This window comes from Lactuca serriola, chromosome 8 (genome assembly GCF_051521515.1).
Source record: "Lactuca serriola cultivar US96UC23 chromosome 8, Lser_US96UC23_V15, whole genome shotgun sequence".
Taxonomy (NCBI): domain Eukaryota; kingdom Viridiplantae; phylum Streptophyta; class Magnoliopsida; order Asterales; family Asteraceae; genus Lactuca; species Lactuca serriola.
Window position 1 is genome coordinate 180,019,704 of NC_136415.1, and position 17,737 is coordinate 180,037,440.

The window sequence follows — 17,737 nt, forward strand, 5'->3', positions numbered from 1 at the left end:
GTCAGGTCAACTGTGGGTTGACTTTGACCGAGGGAGTTGACTTTGACCAAGGGTAAAAGAGTCATTTTACCCCAGTGCAGTGTTTAGCATTTGATTGAGTGTGTTTATGGACTTGTAGCCGGGGAGATACCGGAGCAGCAGCAGTTAGCTTCCAGAGCCATTCACTCAGCAGCCAGTTCACGAGGTGAGTTTCCTTTCAGTAGGGACGAGTCTACGGCCACAATGTCGGCCCGTTTAGTTAGAAGTAGTCCCGGACTTTAGTCCGATGCAGTAGTTAGAGTGCTTGATGTCTTTGTGATTCAAGCATGTTTGTGTTATGTGTTCCGGACTCTGTTCCGATGCAGTCTGCAGTATATGTGTTCATATTAGTTGATATGTGTTATGCTATGCCATGATCAGCCAGTTCCAGACTTCGGTCCGATGCAGGGGACAAGGTCCCAGTCAGTTCCGGACTTCAGTCCGATGCAGCTAGTTCCGGACTTCGGTCCGATGCAGTCAGTTCCGGACTTCGGTCCGATGCAGTTAGTTCCGGACTCCGGTCCGATGCAGGGGACAAGGTCCCAGTCAGTTCCGGACTTCGGTCCGATGCAGCTAGTTCCAGACTTCAGTCTGATGCAGTGGGCAAGGCCCAGTATGTGCTTATTATGTATTGTATGGTATGTGGTAGTTTGGGGGAGCTCACTAAGCTTCGTGCTTACAGTTTCAGTTTTGGTTTCAGGTACTTCCGCAAGCAAGGGGAAGAGCTCGGGATGATGGCATCGCACACACCACAGCTTCAGTTTTTGTCCTGGGAGTTGATTCCGTTAGTTGATATGTTTGGATACAGTTGTGATACAGTTTTCTTTCTCTCAGTACTTTATCATGGTTTTTGAAACACGCGACGTATGATGTTGTTATGTGATACTTGGTTTCATGTTTTTGTTATGATAAAAAAAATTGAAATTTTTGGGTTGTTTCATATTATCATGAAAATATTATGGGATTGAAATCCCTATGTATCTCACCTGATTTCCCAACCTGGCCCACTCAGTTTATATGCATCACATGTATCAAGACTTAAGCTACTGGAATTTGATTAGGATGCTGAGTGATTAAGAGACAACCTGCAATAGAGTTCAAGGCCAGTAGATCTTTACGCTGTAACCTATGTTTATGTATCGATTATGACATCTTTAGGATTTTATTTAAGACAATCACTTGTACTCAAAATGTTTCAAATGTACTGGAAATCGCATCAATGATAATATAATTTAAGAAGCATAAAGAAAGGTTTTAATTGATTTTGAAAATTAGAGGATGTCACACAAGGTGCGCTAGGAGTAGGATTTCAAGGACGAAATCTCTTTAAGTGAGGGAGAGTTGTAACACCCTAATTTCGACTTAAAGTATAAACGACCAGTTACGTAAATAGACGTTTTGATAGAACTATTTAGGATAAATAATCTTGACGAAAGTCATAGTAAACGTAAAAGTAAGAGTGTGCATATAGAGAACATCCAAATCTGACTTCATTAAATGAAGTTATGATTTTTAAAAGTTGCAGCACAACAGTGTGCGACACAAAAATCTAAATAGAAATCAGTTGATTGTTATCCGAAACAATCTAAATGAGAGTTAAAGATCTCGTAGATATAATTTCGTCAATATAGATACAGTCCAGAATGGATGTCGTATGAAAGAGTTATGATTTTTTTACGGGCTTTAACAATCTAAGTTTGTTGAAAATATAACTTTAAAAATAAAGTGAGAATTAGCTGACGGGGTCTAAATAAAACTTGTAGATCTCGTCGATAGCTACACATAGATATAAAGAACGTTGAAAATGAAGCTCGTATGAAGAAGTTACGAAATTTACAGAATTCACATTTGCATCACGTGCGCATACGCGTGGCGCGCGCTTCTAGAAGGTGGCTACACTGATCATCAGGAAATCGACACATGCCAACATTTCGGAGGAGAAACATAGATGATATTGTTCAACACACCCTTCCTAAATTTCTACTATAAATAGATTGCAGGCCCCTTACTTAATTCTACACCACCAGAAACCTTTTCTATGGATTTCCTCTATAAATCTCGAATATATCTAGCTAATAGGAAGTTTTAGCGAAGTCTTGGAGTATCTGAGATCCCGAAAATTAGAAGTTATCAGGTCGGAGTTATGCCAGTACAATTTCCAACTTTTCGCTAGAAACTCTCTGTAAGTTAAGCTGCACTTATCGTAGTGTAATTGTAATTTATATTTACATTCGTAATCGTTGTTATGCATGGGAGGATCTATAATAGATCCCGGGGTATCCCGGGATACCCCTGAAAAAAATTTCGATAGTGTAAATTTTTTAGAAAAAATTCGTTTTATGTAGTGTATTTATACATAATATTAATATTTAGCGAGATAATAACACAAGTTGTAATTGGTTTAGATGGTTAAGGTGTTAGGCAATCCTATTGGAGGTTGCAAGTTCAAATCTTCTTTCAAACATTTTTCTTCATTTATTTCTCAGCTCTTTTTATATAGTTTTATACAGATTATACCTATTATATCATGTTGTTGTGAAAATTAACCTCAAATATTGAGTTGTCTAAGTGGTAAAGTGCTAAACTTTTAACTTTGAGGATCTAATTTGGAATCTTGACGCTTACATTGGTTTACTTATTTTTGTTTGTTACTTTTTCAATTTGTTTTTTAAAATTCTAAAAATGTCCCACATCGGCAATAAATGAAACATAACTCCTATACATCTGTTATATAAGCAACATAAGCTTCTTAATTCTCAACCAATTAAACTTCCGAATGGATTTGGGTTTAAACCCGAAACCGAGTTTGAAAAACCGAGAAACCGAATCCATCGGTTTGGGATACCACTTTGTTTTCACCCTGGCTCCGCCACTGTTGTTATGAATGTATAAATAAGATTTATTAATAGTTCCAGTTATAATTCTGATCAATCTACTTACAGGAGAGGTGTCTAGAATGGTCATGTAGGCTTGGTTGTTGGATTTTAGAAAGGCTATATGCCAAAATGGTCCTCCTCCCAACTTTCTTGCCTAGGTGATCCTTATTTGATAGAACTCTCAGTATTCACTGGGGTTAGTGAAATATCTAGCTTTCAATACCAAATTTCCATAGGAATTAATAAGTTACAGTATTATAGGTTAATACTTGTTATGCATGTTACCCACCAGTGATCACCCATATAGTTGTCAATCGTCTGAATAATTTTTCATGTGAGTTATCTCACTATACTATATATTACAATATATATCCATGTATGTTAGGATAGAGGACGGGTAGAGTTGAGCTAGTAGTATGATCTCTATGTGCTTAAGTGTAAATATACCTAAAATTGGTAGAGTATGAAGTGTAGATATGCCTACACTAGTAGAGTCTAAAGTGCAATCTCTATGTGTGTAATTGTTCTGATGTTAGGTTTAGTTAGAGGATAATGGTGGAACGACAAAGAGGCCGGGAATCTATAGACCCACGTGTTAACGAAATGGCATATAGTATATGGTATTTTGGGGGATAGTGTGTCATTGTTTGTATGCATGTATATGTATTGTGGTATATGGTATTTTGGGGAACTCACTAGTCACTAAGTTTCATGCTTACCTAGTTGAATATAAATGTTTTTCAGGTACTTCATTGATCCATGCGAAAGGCAATGTTCATCTGTACACACGTGCATGCACAACATTTTCCCGCATAATGTAATTATACTATGATATATTGAATAAATACAAATGAAAAAATTGGGTTGAAAATCGGGACGTTACACCGACGCTGCCATTATTTCGGTTTCCTCCGCCACTGATGCGTCTTCTTCTTCACGTCAGATGCTTCTCTAAAATCGATTTTTATGTGTCTCAAAATTTGATTTGCAACAATGCTTTTGATAGAACATGAAATCGATTTTTATTCAGCCATGGAATTTCTACTAAGTCCTCTGCATCCTCCGTTTCTCATAATAGATTCACCTTCATCTTCGATAATGTTCTCAAACAGGTAAAAAAATTCATCACTCGTTTCTCCATTCTATCCAATTTCACTATCTATTATTAATTCCATCAATACTTATAGGGAAATTTATGTCAATCATTGGACTTTAAAGCAAAGGGAGGAGGGGAGAAGCTTCAATGGCTACTTCACAGTAATAAGAAGAAACGTAATTCATTCACATGTTTTGTAAATAAATTACATCTTCCTAAGTTAATTATGTACCTCGTGAGGTAAGAGCTTTGCAAAGTTATGTTATGACTCTTGTGGCAATTAACTAAGAAAATGAAACTTTTGATGAAAATTTTGTGTTCCTGAGCAAAAGGTACAGAGAAATGGATTTTATAGAACTTAAAAGGATCAATTACCGAAATGAATTGAATGAAGAGGTTTGTATGGTTATCTTTGGTCTATTTTATATGAAATTTATGTATGAATTTCTTGATTTTTGATCCCACGTTGGTTATTAGTCTGGTCCTACATTGGGTTTTGTAAAACAATTCTTTGCTTTTTGTTTTAAGATTACCGGTTACATGAGGTTTTTTGCAGGCTTGTTAGGAAAATATGCATTTTTGTTTTAGGTGGTATATACTAGGAGTAATGAAAGAGACACGGAAAAGACGAGAGATATAATAAAGGCCTTGTTTGGAGAATAGAACCCGTGATTCAAGACGAGATATTGACATTCTTTATGTTCAACGACATGGAGGCCACATAAGCAACCATTTGGAAATTGCTTTTTTTATCAGTTTTTCACTACCATCCAAAAACATATGATATAAGCAACCATTTCGTTTGTAGTGAAACCGGGGGACAGTGTAAAGAACACATAAAAAAAAATCTTATATTTTATATATAGTTATGTTCTTTTGAGTTATATGTTTATATTGTTTCTCATATTCTATATATAGTTATGTGCTTTTGAGTTGTATGTTTAATTTTAGTATAAATGGTGAATTAGATACAATTTCAAAGTACAATTTCAACTTTCAATGTCATTGATGGTCGGTTTCATTTATGTAGAAAATATGAATTTGTATCGTTTGAGTTGCAAATATAATAGAAGGGTAAAATGGTCATTTTCATCATTGAGCACAATTAATCAAACAGTTTTAGTCAAATGTAAATTTGACTCCATATGTAGATTTGACTCCTGACCCATCTGGGTGCTTCTGACTCAATCTGCAACTATCAAACGACCCATTTGTTTATTTAATCATTAATTAATGGGTAACGATCCAACTAAGTTGTTTCTATTTTGTGTTGGATCGACCAAAACGTCTCAAATGAGTTCTAACATACGAGGTGTGTTTAAATGTGATGAAATTGTAGACAAATAATGATGATACGTAATGAAAGGAAATTTAGACTAAACTACTAATCAAATATTAGTTTACACCAAAAGCTTGCTATTTACCAATATACACACTTTTTACTCCAAAATGATAAGTCGATTCATTAAGAATGTAACTTGTTTTAACCATGAAATGAGCGCTTGTCTTGTATTCCCCAACCAATACAACAACCGCAATACCCCTGAAAAAGACTAATCCAGAGAAGCATCGTCTATCTTTTTATTTAACAATTGGAAATAAGAAATAGAGACGTCCCCTCATTTATTCTATACCAGCTTATTAATCTATTTAGCCTCAACAGAAAACACACAGCCCTTTTTTTTGGAACGAAAACTTTTATAAAACAAAGGAAAAGCCGCAAATAGGTTGAGAGAGACTTGCCTCAAAAGGGCTGATTCAATACCAGAAATATTAAATAAAGGAGTCCTATTAAAAGAGTCCTACTCTACTCATACAGAAAAACTGGAAGAAAAACTATTAAATAAAAAAACTTCCGAAAATACCCCTGCGTCTTATTTTCTGAATTAACCCAACAGTTAATACAAACACTCATGATCTGCAAGTTCATCAATATTCAATGTTAAGGAGCAATAATTAATCTCATTAGTTTGCCTATTAAAATTTGGAAATGGAAAAATATTTTTAAATTAAGTGTGTACCTTTAGAAAATTGGTTTATAATAGCAGAGGTCTTTTAAATACAAGGGTATGATAAATAAAACGATAATTGCTTAGAGCATTGGGTGTGGGCAACAAGGTGCAACGCCAAGTTGTGCCACCTCGCATGCCACATAAGCAAATGGTGTTATAACACCAAGTGAAGAAATGAGCAACAAGATGCAACACCAACTTTTTGAAAATAAATATTTTTATTTTTCTATTTCTTTTTACTATTTCGCTTTTTTTACCATTTTTTTTGTTTTCGTTTTTTTTCTTTTTGCGTTTTTTTAATAACTAATATATTTTTTATAAAACATATAATTTTAAAAACAAAAAAAAGACATAATATTTAAAATCTAAAATCCGATTACAATTAAAAAAACATAATTTTAAACCTAAATTAGTAACTAAAATACCATTGAAATTACTACTAAAACCACACACAAATCCTAATTAACCCAAATATTTTTTTCCTAATTTGTTCCTTCATCGCTTGTAGCACCGCTAGATCAGCAGGCGCTAAACCCTCCTCGCTTGTCCGAAAAATTGACAACTGTTGTGTCATTAGTTCCCTCTCTTTTTGCTCCTGCTTCTTCCGTGCCTGCCTTTCCAGGAATTCCAAATGACGACATTTCAAGTCATTTTGTCTTTTATTAATAAATTGTGCTCGTCGAGTTTCGCTCTTACTTCTGCCGCATCTTTTGCTCTCGTCTCCACCTCCTTCGAATGTCTTGTAGCGCGCCTTGCTTTGTAGCGCGCCTTGCTTTGTCGCGTCCGGACGGTCGTCGTGGTGGGGATATCTCTTGGATATCATCTGGGATCTCATCGTCATCGGCGTTTAGGTCGATGTTAATCCGTGCGTCCAACACGTCGACCGAGGTAGAATTGCAAGACCTTTTGGATTGAACCTCCGACGATGTAGGCGTTTTATTCCACTTTGGATCCACTCGCAACAATTCCCATGATTTTTCAAAGTCGAAAACATGACCCATTTCGATCCGATATTGTTCTTTAGCAGCTTTGAACAAATCGAAGTTGTTGGTTCCACTTTGTTGTTGCGCCGCAATCCGGTTGTAAATACCATTGAATTTGCTGCACCGCTTACTTATCATACCCCATTTGCTGCTCAACATGTCATTGTTGCGATACGGATTTTTCTTTAAAAAAACGTGAAACTTGTCGAGCACCGCCCCCTAATAAGCTCCTTTTTTCATTCCATTTCCGCGAAGTTCGTTTTTTGAAGTAGCACACCAAGCCGTCGTCAAAGCGTATTCCTCCTCCGGTGTCCACCATTGTGGAACGTCTGCATTTTCTGTTTCTACCGCTATTGATTTCCCTTTCGATTTTCCTTTCCCTTTCCCTTTCTTACTACTTCCCGCTTCCACTTGAACCGATGGTTGTGTTGTAGGCGATGGTTGGTTTGTTGTTTGTTGCATCGAACCAAAAGTAGAGAAAAGATTTTGTTGTAAATTTGGGTTTTGACCAAATTGAGTTTGTTGAACGTAAGGTGAGTTGGGAAATTGCAGTGGCGGTGAAGCGGGATTGAAAGTGGCGTCTTGGTATGGGATTTGCGATGAACCTTGAGACGATAAAATGTTGAAATAATTTTCATACCCCGCAAATCCGAAAGGCGAGGTTGTGTTTGGGTTTGATGATGGAAGGGGGGGTGTTTGGGTTTTGCTCCATTTTTCGATTAACAAAGTGTAGAAAATATAGAGAGGATTTTAAAAAGATATGTAAAGTTTAAATTAAAAAGAGTATATATATATATATATATATATATATATATATATATATATATATATATATATATATATATATATATATATAAATTTTTTTTTTAAATGAATTTCAAACGTTTGCAAACGGTCATAAAAAACGGTAAAAATAATGTCCGTTTCACTTCGTCATAACGCCCACGAGAACTGCTCGACGAGATGCAACGAGTTGGGGGGGGGGGGGGGGGCGGTGTTCCCCCCGTCACGACGGCGTTGTCGTGTGCCACGTCACCCCGTTGATTCTCATTCCTGGCCCATACCGTGCACTCTTAGAAAGAAAAGCGGACAGATCACCACCAATAATATGTTCCCATAACTTGTAATAACTCAAAAGATCCTCTTCATTGTCCTTATGAGTATTATTCACATACACAGGACTGATTGCACACTCTCTTACCATTACTCCATTATTTCTCAAAGGATTTTCTAATATTGTAACACAAACTTGATCACCATTTTTAATCTTATTGTCCCCAAACATCCAATGACTTAACCATACTATATCTTCATTAGTTTCTCCCACAGCATATATACGACCATAATATATCCAGGTGCAATTTGTTGTCACATTCTCTACTTTTATTCTTAAATGACTTAAATTTTTTGTGTCTCGAAATGTATACACAAAGCTTATATTTATTCCTTGTATTGTTTTATTCATTGAAGACGATGTCATGGCTATCGATATTGATATTGATGAACCCTTGCTTTTATGAGGTAGCCAATCTGGAACTGCTTTCCCAGGAAAACATATGCTAATATTCCAAATTCGTAAAGCACCTTCAATTAAAACATTAGATTGTATGAATTTTAAGCATATTAGTGTATGTGTGTGTGTCTGTGAGATCCATAGAAACAGAGCAGAAGAAAGAGGATACCTGGACTGGGTCTTTCTTTGGAGGAGAAAATCTGTATGAATCCTGTATCCGTATCTTCTGATGTTTCAAATGTTGTAAATTTGTCCACCCCAAGCTGCATAAGATCTGCTCATCAATTTCCGCTATATCTTGAATTTTTATTCTGCCTTCAATTTCGCTCAATGACTCCGCACCATAATGATACAGAACTGATGGTGATGACATTTCTTGAGGGAATGTTATTTTAATAAGTGACAAACAATTTTCAGTAGACAAATATTTGATTGTAGGTGGAGGACACAATACCGACTTCAACATCCAACATTCTCCAACATCGAGTTCCTCAAGCCTGCTAAGGCTTCTCACACAATCAGGCAGGGAATCAATCGGATTCTTATTTAGATATAATTTCTTCAACATCGACATGCTACTGAAGTCCTTTGGAAATGATTCATTAGACAAATTATTGCCCTTAAGCGACAAGGCTACTAGTGAAGTTAGCCAAAATGATTTTGGAGTTTTCGGTATAATAGAGGAAGATGCGTATGACTCCATATCCTTCATCCGCATTAGAAACTCACTAGCACCTAAGCATCCGTCTAATGATAGTCTTCTAACATTCTTTAACTTGCTAATGCTAATTGGAACATTACTAAGCTTACTGCAGTAGCTCAAGTCAAGAATAACAAGGCCATCACATCCGCCAATTGACTCACACACATGAATCAAGCTTTCACAGTTCGTAAGAATCAACCTCTCAAGTACAGGTAGCCAAGAGAAGCCTTCAACTCTAACAATCTTGCAATAACTCAGATTAAGAATCTTCAATGACCCAAGAAGCTGTTGCATTGGATATCCTCTAATCAGGAATATTATAACGAAGATATTAATTGTCTAAAAATTGAAGTAAAAGCTTTTAATTTCATACCTTTGGCTTCTTCCAAAGCTGTGTGAGATTACTGTAAGACATGTCAAGAGCAACCAAATTTTCCATTGGTAAGCCCGAAGGTATGAATTTTGAATGGAATCCATGCATGCATAACCACCTTAAACCTTCTGGAAAATTCTTGTAAGATCCGTCGATTTTGACATGATTGAGTTGGAGCAGCTTTAGCTTATCCATCTTTCTTAATGCATCTGCTCTCAATTCGACGTTTTTGCAATGAGAAGACGAAAGCATTAGGAGAAGCCGAGAAAAAAACAACCAAATCCTTAAAAAGAACTCATACACAATCTGGATTGGTTGATCAGCTCTAAAACTCTTGTTCACGTCATCATCTTTGAAGTTATGCTCCTTTCTCAATAAGTTCGTGTCAAGGATAAGACCTTGAATTCTTTGGGTACCCTATCAAAAAGAAAATCAAAACAAACATTAATCATTTTGTTATAAGGATGATAAAGCTAACGAATACTCATGATGACTATATATGCTGTATTTACCTTGTCCTTTTTCAACAAATCGAGGGACTCCTCATGTTTCCATACTCGACTACGCTTCCATGGCTTTTCAGGTGATTCTTTGCGGACTAAATCTCTCCCCATCTCTTGAAGCAATTGATGCATCCTCAACTCATTTCTTCCTCCAATCGTGAGAAGACATCTATCAATGAGCTCAGTGATCCCATATGATGTTGGAAACCCACATTCCCTTAATATTGTTTCTGTAACTTCTCTTTCTTTTCCAACAAAAAAGCAAGCAATGTGCTTAAAAAGTTCTTTGCAGTCCCCTGATAAAGAATCAAAGCTAATTTGCAGAGCCTTTTGTACACTCTCTTGTACATCAGTTAAATATCCTTTTGCCTCCAACATTTGAAGGACATCACTCCATATGGATGCATCTTTATTAATTAATGAACTACCCAAAACTTTAAGAGCCAATGGATGTCCTCCACAATACTCTGCAAGCTGTTGTGCTTCTTTCTCATAACCTTTCTTGGGATCATTGTTTCCAAATGCTTGCCAACATAAAAGTCTCATAGATGCAGTGTCACTTAAGCCATGAAGTGCAAGCTTTGTATGTTTTGGAGGAAATTTCATACGAAACAATGAACACTTTTCTGTTAAGGAGCCATCTTTGGTTGTTACTATAATCTTGCTTCCTGGATGAAAACCTTCTGTTCCAATCAACACATCCAGTTGCTCAAAGTTATCAACATCATCAAGAACTAAAAGTGTCTTTTTCCTAGATAATGCCTTTTCAACCTTAGATGTGCACAGATCTGCATTATTTTCTTCAACATTTTTTTTCTTGAGAATGTCTCCAAGAAGCTGTTTTTGCAAATCTAGTAGCAAACATGTCTGTTGTTCACATCTTCTTCCAATGCCTCCAACAAAGCTACTTGTTTCAAATTCATGGCACTGCAACATATACATATGTTTTGCCAATGTTGTTTTTCCGATCCCTGGCATTCCACAAATTGTGAGAATTTCAGAAGATCCTCTTTTTAACCAGGAACTGATGGTATAAATAGAATCCCCCATCCCAATTAGGTGTGGGATTCTCATTCTCCTTTGCAAGTGTAGTTCCAGTCTAGTACTAATTTCTTTCACGACTTCTTCAATCACCACCGTTTCTCTTCTGAAAAAGGAATCAAATTCGATCAACAAGACACAGCAGCCCATATATCAAATTGATACAACTGATCAATAACTAGTCTTTTGCATCCTTTTAATTAATATGAAATTAAGGGACTGAAATAAAAATATGCACACGGTTTAACCATAATGGTGAGCCACTTTGTATCTGTTTCGACAGCTTAGTCCCCACAAAGCTTGTCATCCCAACAATGGTAAAAAGCTAAATCTCACAATGGTATGCAAAAGGGACAGAAAACTGGGGAGAGGAAAGGAAGAACAGATAACCAAAAAACTTTGGGAAAATTTACTTGTTCACCAAGCCTTTCAAGCGTAAATAAACACATATGCAAGAATAGAACAAGTGCAGGTCTTTGTTCTAGAAACCTTCAAAAAAGAAACGTGATCAGGTGATGAAAATACCCCCTGGATTATTTTTGTCCCAGAGTTTGAATTACTCCAACACTAAACCCCATGGATTGTGGGATTTTTAATGGACTTGGTATGAATGTTTTACCTTCCAGTTGCATCTTTTCCTTTCAAATCAGCAATCTCTGTAAGTCCTTTCGTCCACATCTCCAACTTGCGAGCACCTTGAGTTTTCTTCTCCACATCCTTTTCGGACTCAATCCTCTGTTTGTGTTCAAATAACGCTTCTCCAAAAGTGCTTTCTTGCTTCCTGATATTTGTCGGCTCGACGCTGTAAAAAATGGGGAGAACAAAATGGTCAGAGACCCTTCGTTGCTCAAGGATCATCACCAGCTCATCCAGACACCATGTTGAAGATGCGTAGTTCTTAGACAAGACGATTATCGAAGCACGAGAGCTTTTTATAGCTCTTGCAAGCTCGGGTTTAAGTTCTTCCCCAATTTCAACCTCTTCCTCATCAAGAAAGGTAGAGATGTTTTCGTTCACCAAAGCTTGGTAGAGATGATCCATAAAACCTAGTCGAGTGTCTTTCCCTCTGAAACTCAGGAAAACATCATATGTTACTGCCGCTTCTTGTTCTTCTGGTAATTCAGTGAGGATGGCCATGGAAGTTGAGAAGAAATACAAGAGTGTATATGACCTGGGATTATCAGTTTCGCTGCTTCTGATTTTGGTTGTCTTATTTCCCCTGTTTCTTTCCTCCCTGCGGTCTTCTCTATCAAACCTTAATTGATTAAGGTAATCTTTTTCTCATTACGTTGAATAAAGATATAGATATATACAGGAAACATATTTGCAAACTAACCCCTTAACTATAAACTATTGTTAAACATTGGTTTAATATGCCCCCACAGGGCGGGACACGAGTAAGAGATGGCAACGGGGGTGGGGAACACTGGGGACCCCAATCCTCATCTTCATCCCCGAATCCTCATTCTAATCCTCATCCACATCCCCATCCCCATCGGGGAATATAAATAAACCCACATCCCCACCCCCAACGGGGACCGGGGATCCCCAACGAGGAAACAGGGAATTCTTTTTCTCTTTTAACATGCAAACTTTTACATAAGAACAAACTCTATATTTCAATTTTACCAGCATAAGTTTAAAGATTTCATAAAATATATAAATACCCATAAATTGCATAAAAAATATAAATAAATTTCCTACCAAATTTAAATATATACATGAAAAATCAAGTAGAAAAAAATTATCAAATTGATATTTAAAGTAAAATAGATCAACCAAAGAGAATATATATATATATATATATATATATATATATATATATATATATATATATATATATATATATATATATATATACACATAAGTTTAAATTAGATAAAAGAAAAAGCAAAAATTATAATTTCAACCAAGTAATTACTAATGAGTTAGGTTACTTAGATCAAATTTTATGTATTATAAACTATACTATAAATATATGTTTTGTATTATTTTTATATATTAATATATGTCGGGGGTGGGTCCAAGGTCGGGGATTAAGGGTATCCCCATCCCCATCCCCATCCCCACTTTTTTTATTCGGGTATTCCCCATCCCTGTCCCCATCCCTGATCAACCTGGGGATTCCCCAGTCAAAACGAGTGCGGGTTTCGGGTTTCCCATTTGGTATGGGGCTTTTTGCCATCCCTAGACACGACCTGAAGCTTGGACCAAAGAAATTGAAACCTGGGTGTTGGTAGTGGCTTGGTGAAGACATCAGCCACTTGATCATTAGTGGAAATAAACTGAACCCATAGCTCACCTCTGAAGACCTTTTCCCTAACAAAGTGAAAATCAATTTCAATGTGTTTTGTACGAGCGTGAAACACTGGATTGGCGGAGAGGTAGGTAGCGAAAAGATTGTCACACCAAAGTGTTGGAGATGCATGTGTACTAACACCTAGTTCTGAAGCCAAGTAAGTTTAGCCGCTGTGTCGGCCATGGCATTATATTCCGCCTTAGTGGAAGAGCGGGAGACCATTCGTTGCTTCCGTGGACACCAGGAAATGAGATTTGTGCCAAGAAATATAGCAAAGCCTTCTATCGATCTCTGATCATCCAGACACCCGGCTGTAACATCCCATTTAAAATATAATAATTAAATAATAAACCCGGAACCCCGAGAAGCAATTTTTATTATTATTATACATTATTATAGTCCAAAATCAAATAATAATTATCGGAATGTTAGTTTCGGGGGTTAAAGAATAAATATCGGACTTAATTTGAAAGGAGTTTAGATGGTTGGGGCTAAAAGGGTAAATTATGTGCCTAAGTTGAAAATAATTGGTCATGGAGGGGCCATATGGTAAGTATTCGGACTTGATATGTAATGATTTTCAGAAGGGAGGGTTTAGATTGTAAATTAAGGACTTAATTTGAAAGAAGAAGGGAAGGAAGGACTGGAAGCGTATTTATGGCAAAAGGGTTTGAATGTAGACGGGGTTTATAACCCTTTCATTCCCGTAACCCTAACCCAAACGGTGACACTCACTTCAGTCGTCACCTCTCTTTCTCCATTGCCAAGCCGACCTTCTTCTTCCTATTCCAATCAACCAAAGGCCACCAAGACTATTGCTACGGACGAAGACGCTGTGAACGAGCCCCACTCGATTGTGCCGCTGCCAACCTCCATCGTTCTCCTCTTCTTCTTCTCTTTTCTATCACTGTACGCAGCCACACTCGGTTGTTGTCGGTACCATTCCGACCACCACTCGCTTTGGAGCTCGTCCCACAGCAGCTAGTCGCCACTTTTCCGTTCTAGTATCATCGCAAATCACCGTCGTCGACACCGCCGTTAGTTGGCACCTCCTTACTCTTCTGTACCGCCACCAGCCATAGTTGTGGATACTAGAGTTGCTGCTGACATCACCGTGAACCACTAGGTGGGTGGTGGTGTAGTTGTTCCGGTGTTTGTGTGTGTACCTTTGGGTGATCCAGTCAAGGTCGTGTACGGGGTTTATTTTGGCCGGAAAACGTTTAGAGCTTTATGAACCCATATTTATAAGTTGTATGGAGCCATTTTGCATGAAAGCCCTAGATCTACTCCTTTATGTGTCTTTTGAGCCTTTAAATCCCTTTTCATGCATATGTACATGTAAAGTTGGAAACTTTACGTAGTAACCAAGCTTTATGAACCCATATTTATAAGTTGTATGCATTGGATTGGAGCAGAATCATCGGAGTAGTGTTGCATGCAACCGACTCGGCGAGTTGTTCTTCAGACTCAGCGAGTCGAGTCGCGAGTCCCCGATTTCTTCCCCTTTTATGTGTTATGCCGAGTGGAACCAGTGAATTATAAGTAGACTCAGTGAGTCGGAGATCGGACTCATTCATGGAGGGACTCGGCGAGTCCAAGGCAATCTTCATACCTCAAGAACAGACTCGACGAGTTGTTCATACAACTCGGCGAGTCACAGCCAGAGTGTTCATGTGTTGAAGGAGGACTCGACGAGTCGGATACAGATTGACTGAGTGTTAGTATCGAAGAGGAACTCGTCGAGTCTATGCCAAAATCGACAAGTAATAGTGAGCAGAAGCGAGAAAGTGAAAGTAAGGACTCGACGAGTTAGTGGCCCAACTCGACGAGTCAGGTCAACTGTATGCTGACTTTGACCAAGAGGTTGACTTTGACCAGGGGTAAAATAGTTATTTTACCCTCACTATAGTTATCAGTGATTGATTGAGTGTACTTATGGAAATTGTAGCCGGGGAGATACCGGAGCAACAGCAGGCAGTTTCCCGAGCAGTTCATTCAGCAGCCAAATTACAAGGTGAGTTTCCTTCTAGTAGGAACGGGTCTACGGCCACAATGTCGGCCCGTTTAGTTAGCAGCAGTTTCCGGACTTCGATCCGATGCAGTAGTTAGTATGTTTGATGCCTTCGTGGCTCAGATAGGATTTATGTGTTATGTGTTTCGGGCTACGGCCCGATGCAGTATACAATATATGTGTTTATGCTAGTTGATATATTTATGCTATGCTATGTTCAGTTAGTTCTGGACTTCGGTCTGATGCAGTTTCCGGACTTCGGTCTGATGCAGGGGGCAAGGCCCCAGACAGTTCCGAACTTCGGTCCGATGCAGTTTCCGGACTTCGGTCCGATGCAGAGGGCAAGGCCCTGGTTAGTTCCAGACTCCGGTCTGATGCAGTTTCTGGACTTCGGTCCGATGCAGTGGGCAAGGCCCAGTAGTTGATAATATGTTTGTATGGTATGTGGTAGTTTGGGGGAGCTCACTAAGCTTCGTGCTTACAATTTTCAGTTTTGGTTTCAGGTACTTCCGCAAACAAGGGGAAGAGCTCGGGATGATGGCATCGCACACACCACAGCTTCCATTTTTATTTCCTGGGGGATTGTTCAGTTTTTCTTTAGATGTGACTTGATACAGTTCGATACATTTTTTATCATGATACTTGTTTCTAGGTTGAGATATTGATGCATGATTTTTATGAAATAACTTGCAGTAGTATTAAAACAAAAAATTTTGGGTCGTATTTTGGGATGTTACACAAAGCTACCAACATGGAGCACCACCCACTACCAATCTAGCATAGTGGCTAATGGTGGTCGACGATGATGGCCATGGCATCCATGGTGATGATGATTCTTGATGAAAGTTCACAAGAAAAGAAGAAGGAAAATTGAATGAATTTGGATGCTTGCTTGAACCAAGATTAACACCACCAAGAAACCTCTATTCTCCTCATTATCGACCAACTCCAACGACCCTTCCCTTCTTGATCTCTGTCACAATATCAACCTCTCTCTTTATCTCTTTTATTTGCTTGGATCCCTGATCACTAACAACATAGGGTTCTGTTGTTGTCCCGACCTTCCTATCTTTGATTTCTCCTCCCTAGATAAGAGGGATTACTTCTACAATTTTTGAAGAGTTTAGATACGGGACCATTTTTGCTATTTTGTCTTTTTATATATATAGTTAGGTATGTTTTTAAAGCCTTCTAAGATTAAATTTGATTGAAAAAACAAGTCTTCTATTTCATTTCGAAAATATGCGGACAAAACAACTCATAAAAACACCCAAATGATGTTTGAGAGACAAAACTGTAAAATTTGTCTCTGTGGTTTTCTAAAAACTTTGGATAGGGTCCAAAAGGTTTTCAAGTTGTATGGAAGGTCCAAAATCAAAAACTTTCTTTGGTTTTAGTCCCTAAAAGACTTGAAATGACTTTTATGCCCTTTTAATTTCTTTTTAAAATTTCCTTTATTTATTTTAATTGTTTTATAATTAAAAAAAGGAAATGGGCCCTACAAGCTACAACACCCCGACTCATTTCTTTCTCCCTCTCTCACTCATCAAAAAGTCATCAGCGTCAAAATTGCTATCCATTCTCACTCGCCTTTCTCGTCGAGAAGCCCTAACGTCGCCGCCCTAATGTCGTCGTCGATCACCCAGATTTCTTGCCGCCCTTCATTGTCGGTAAGTATCTTACTTCTCATCACCTCTATTCCCCCTCTCCTTCTTGAACCAATGGATTCACGTCTTGAAGATTGAAACCTGCCATCACGTAACCTCGATGGTAAAACCCCATTGTCAGACATCTACACGTTTTCTGTCATTTCATCTTCAAGAATCTACCTCCCAACCCCATTGTCGGTATCCTCCTGTCAATTATGCACCCTCATGATGATGAGTGAACCCCACTACAGGTTTCCTAAACACAGCTCCGATGAAACCACATTCCCCTTCAGGAGGTCAAATTAAACTTTGAACTATGTATCGCCTTTCTGGAGAAGTTTTTCAAGTTCGGTGAAAATCTAATTTGCATAGAGAACTGAGATGATCACACTGGATTAAAAGAAAAAGAAATTTGATGTGTGTAATAGAGAAAAAGAGGTAAGTTTGAATTTGAAATCAGATGCAATGTGTTTTTGGTTTTGTGGATTCCAATTTTGGAACTAGAAAATAGATTCCAGATAGGGTGATTGAACAGTGAGGAGAGAGGGAAGCAAAGATTAGGTCGGTCAATGGTGCTCGAGTTTTGAGGAGTTACCAACGGTGGGTTACTGATACCACACAAGTCAACCGAGTAGAGGTTATGGAGTTAATGTTTCGTCG

General features: G+C 37.9%; 1 protein-coding gene across 2 annotated transcripts; it reads right to left on the bottom strand.

Annotated features, from left to right (window-relative positions):
* Positions 1-8,106: 8,106 nt before the first annotated feature.
* LOC145069307 (disease resistance protein Roq1-like) lies at positions 8,107-12,382 on the bottom strand. Of its 2 annotated transcripts, none has more exons than XM_079016244.1 (5): positions 11,738-12,382; positions 10,087-11,224; positions 9,575-9,991; positions 8,668-9,486; positions 8,107-8,569 (listed from the first exon to the last, which is right to left on the bottom strand). In XM_079016244.1, the coding sequence occupies exons 1-5, from the start codon at positions 12,253-12,255 to the stop codon at positions 8,468-8,470; spliced, it is 2,994 nt and encodes a 997-aa protein (XP_078872370.1). In that variant the 5' UTR covers positions 12,256-12,382; the 3' UTR covers positions 8,107-8,467. The 2 variants fall into 2 exon arrangements, with proteins under 2 accessions (XP_078872370.1, XP_078872371.1); XM_079016245.1 differs by having other exon boundaries at positions 10,087-11,607; positions 11,738-11,847.
* Positions 12,383-17,737: the final 5,355 nt, after the last annotated feature.

Bases quoted from the DNA above. Each gene is read 5' to 3' on its own strand.
- LOC145069307 (XM_079016244.1), bottom strand. From the start codon at position 12,255: ATGGCCATCCTCACTGAATTACCAGAAGAACAAGAAGCGGCAGTAACA. The intron at 11,225-11,737 runs GTAAAACATTCA...TTCCTTTTTCAG, and splicing joins GGAAAAGATGCAACTGGAAG to AAGAGAAACGGTGGTGATTG. The intron at 8,570-8,667 runs GTATCCTCTTTC...TTTTAATTGAAG, and splicing joins CAAAGAAAGACCCAGTCCAG to GTGCTTTACGAATTTGGAAT.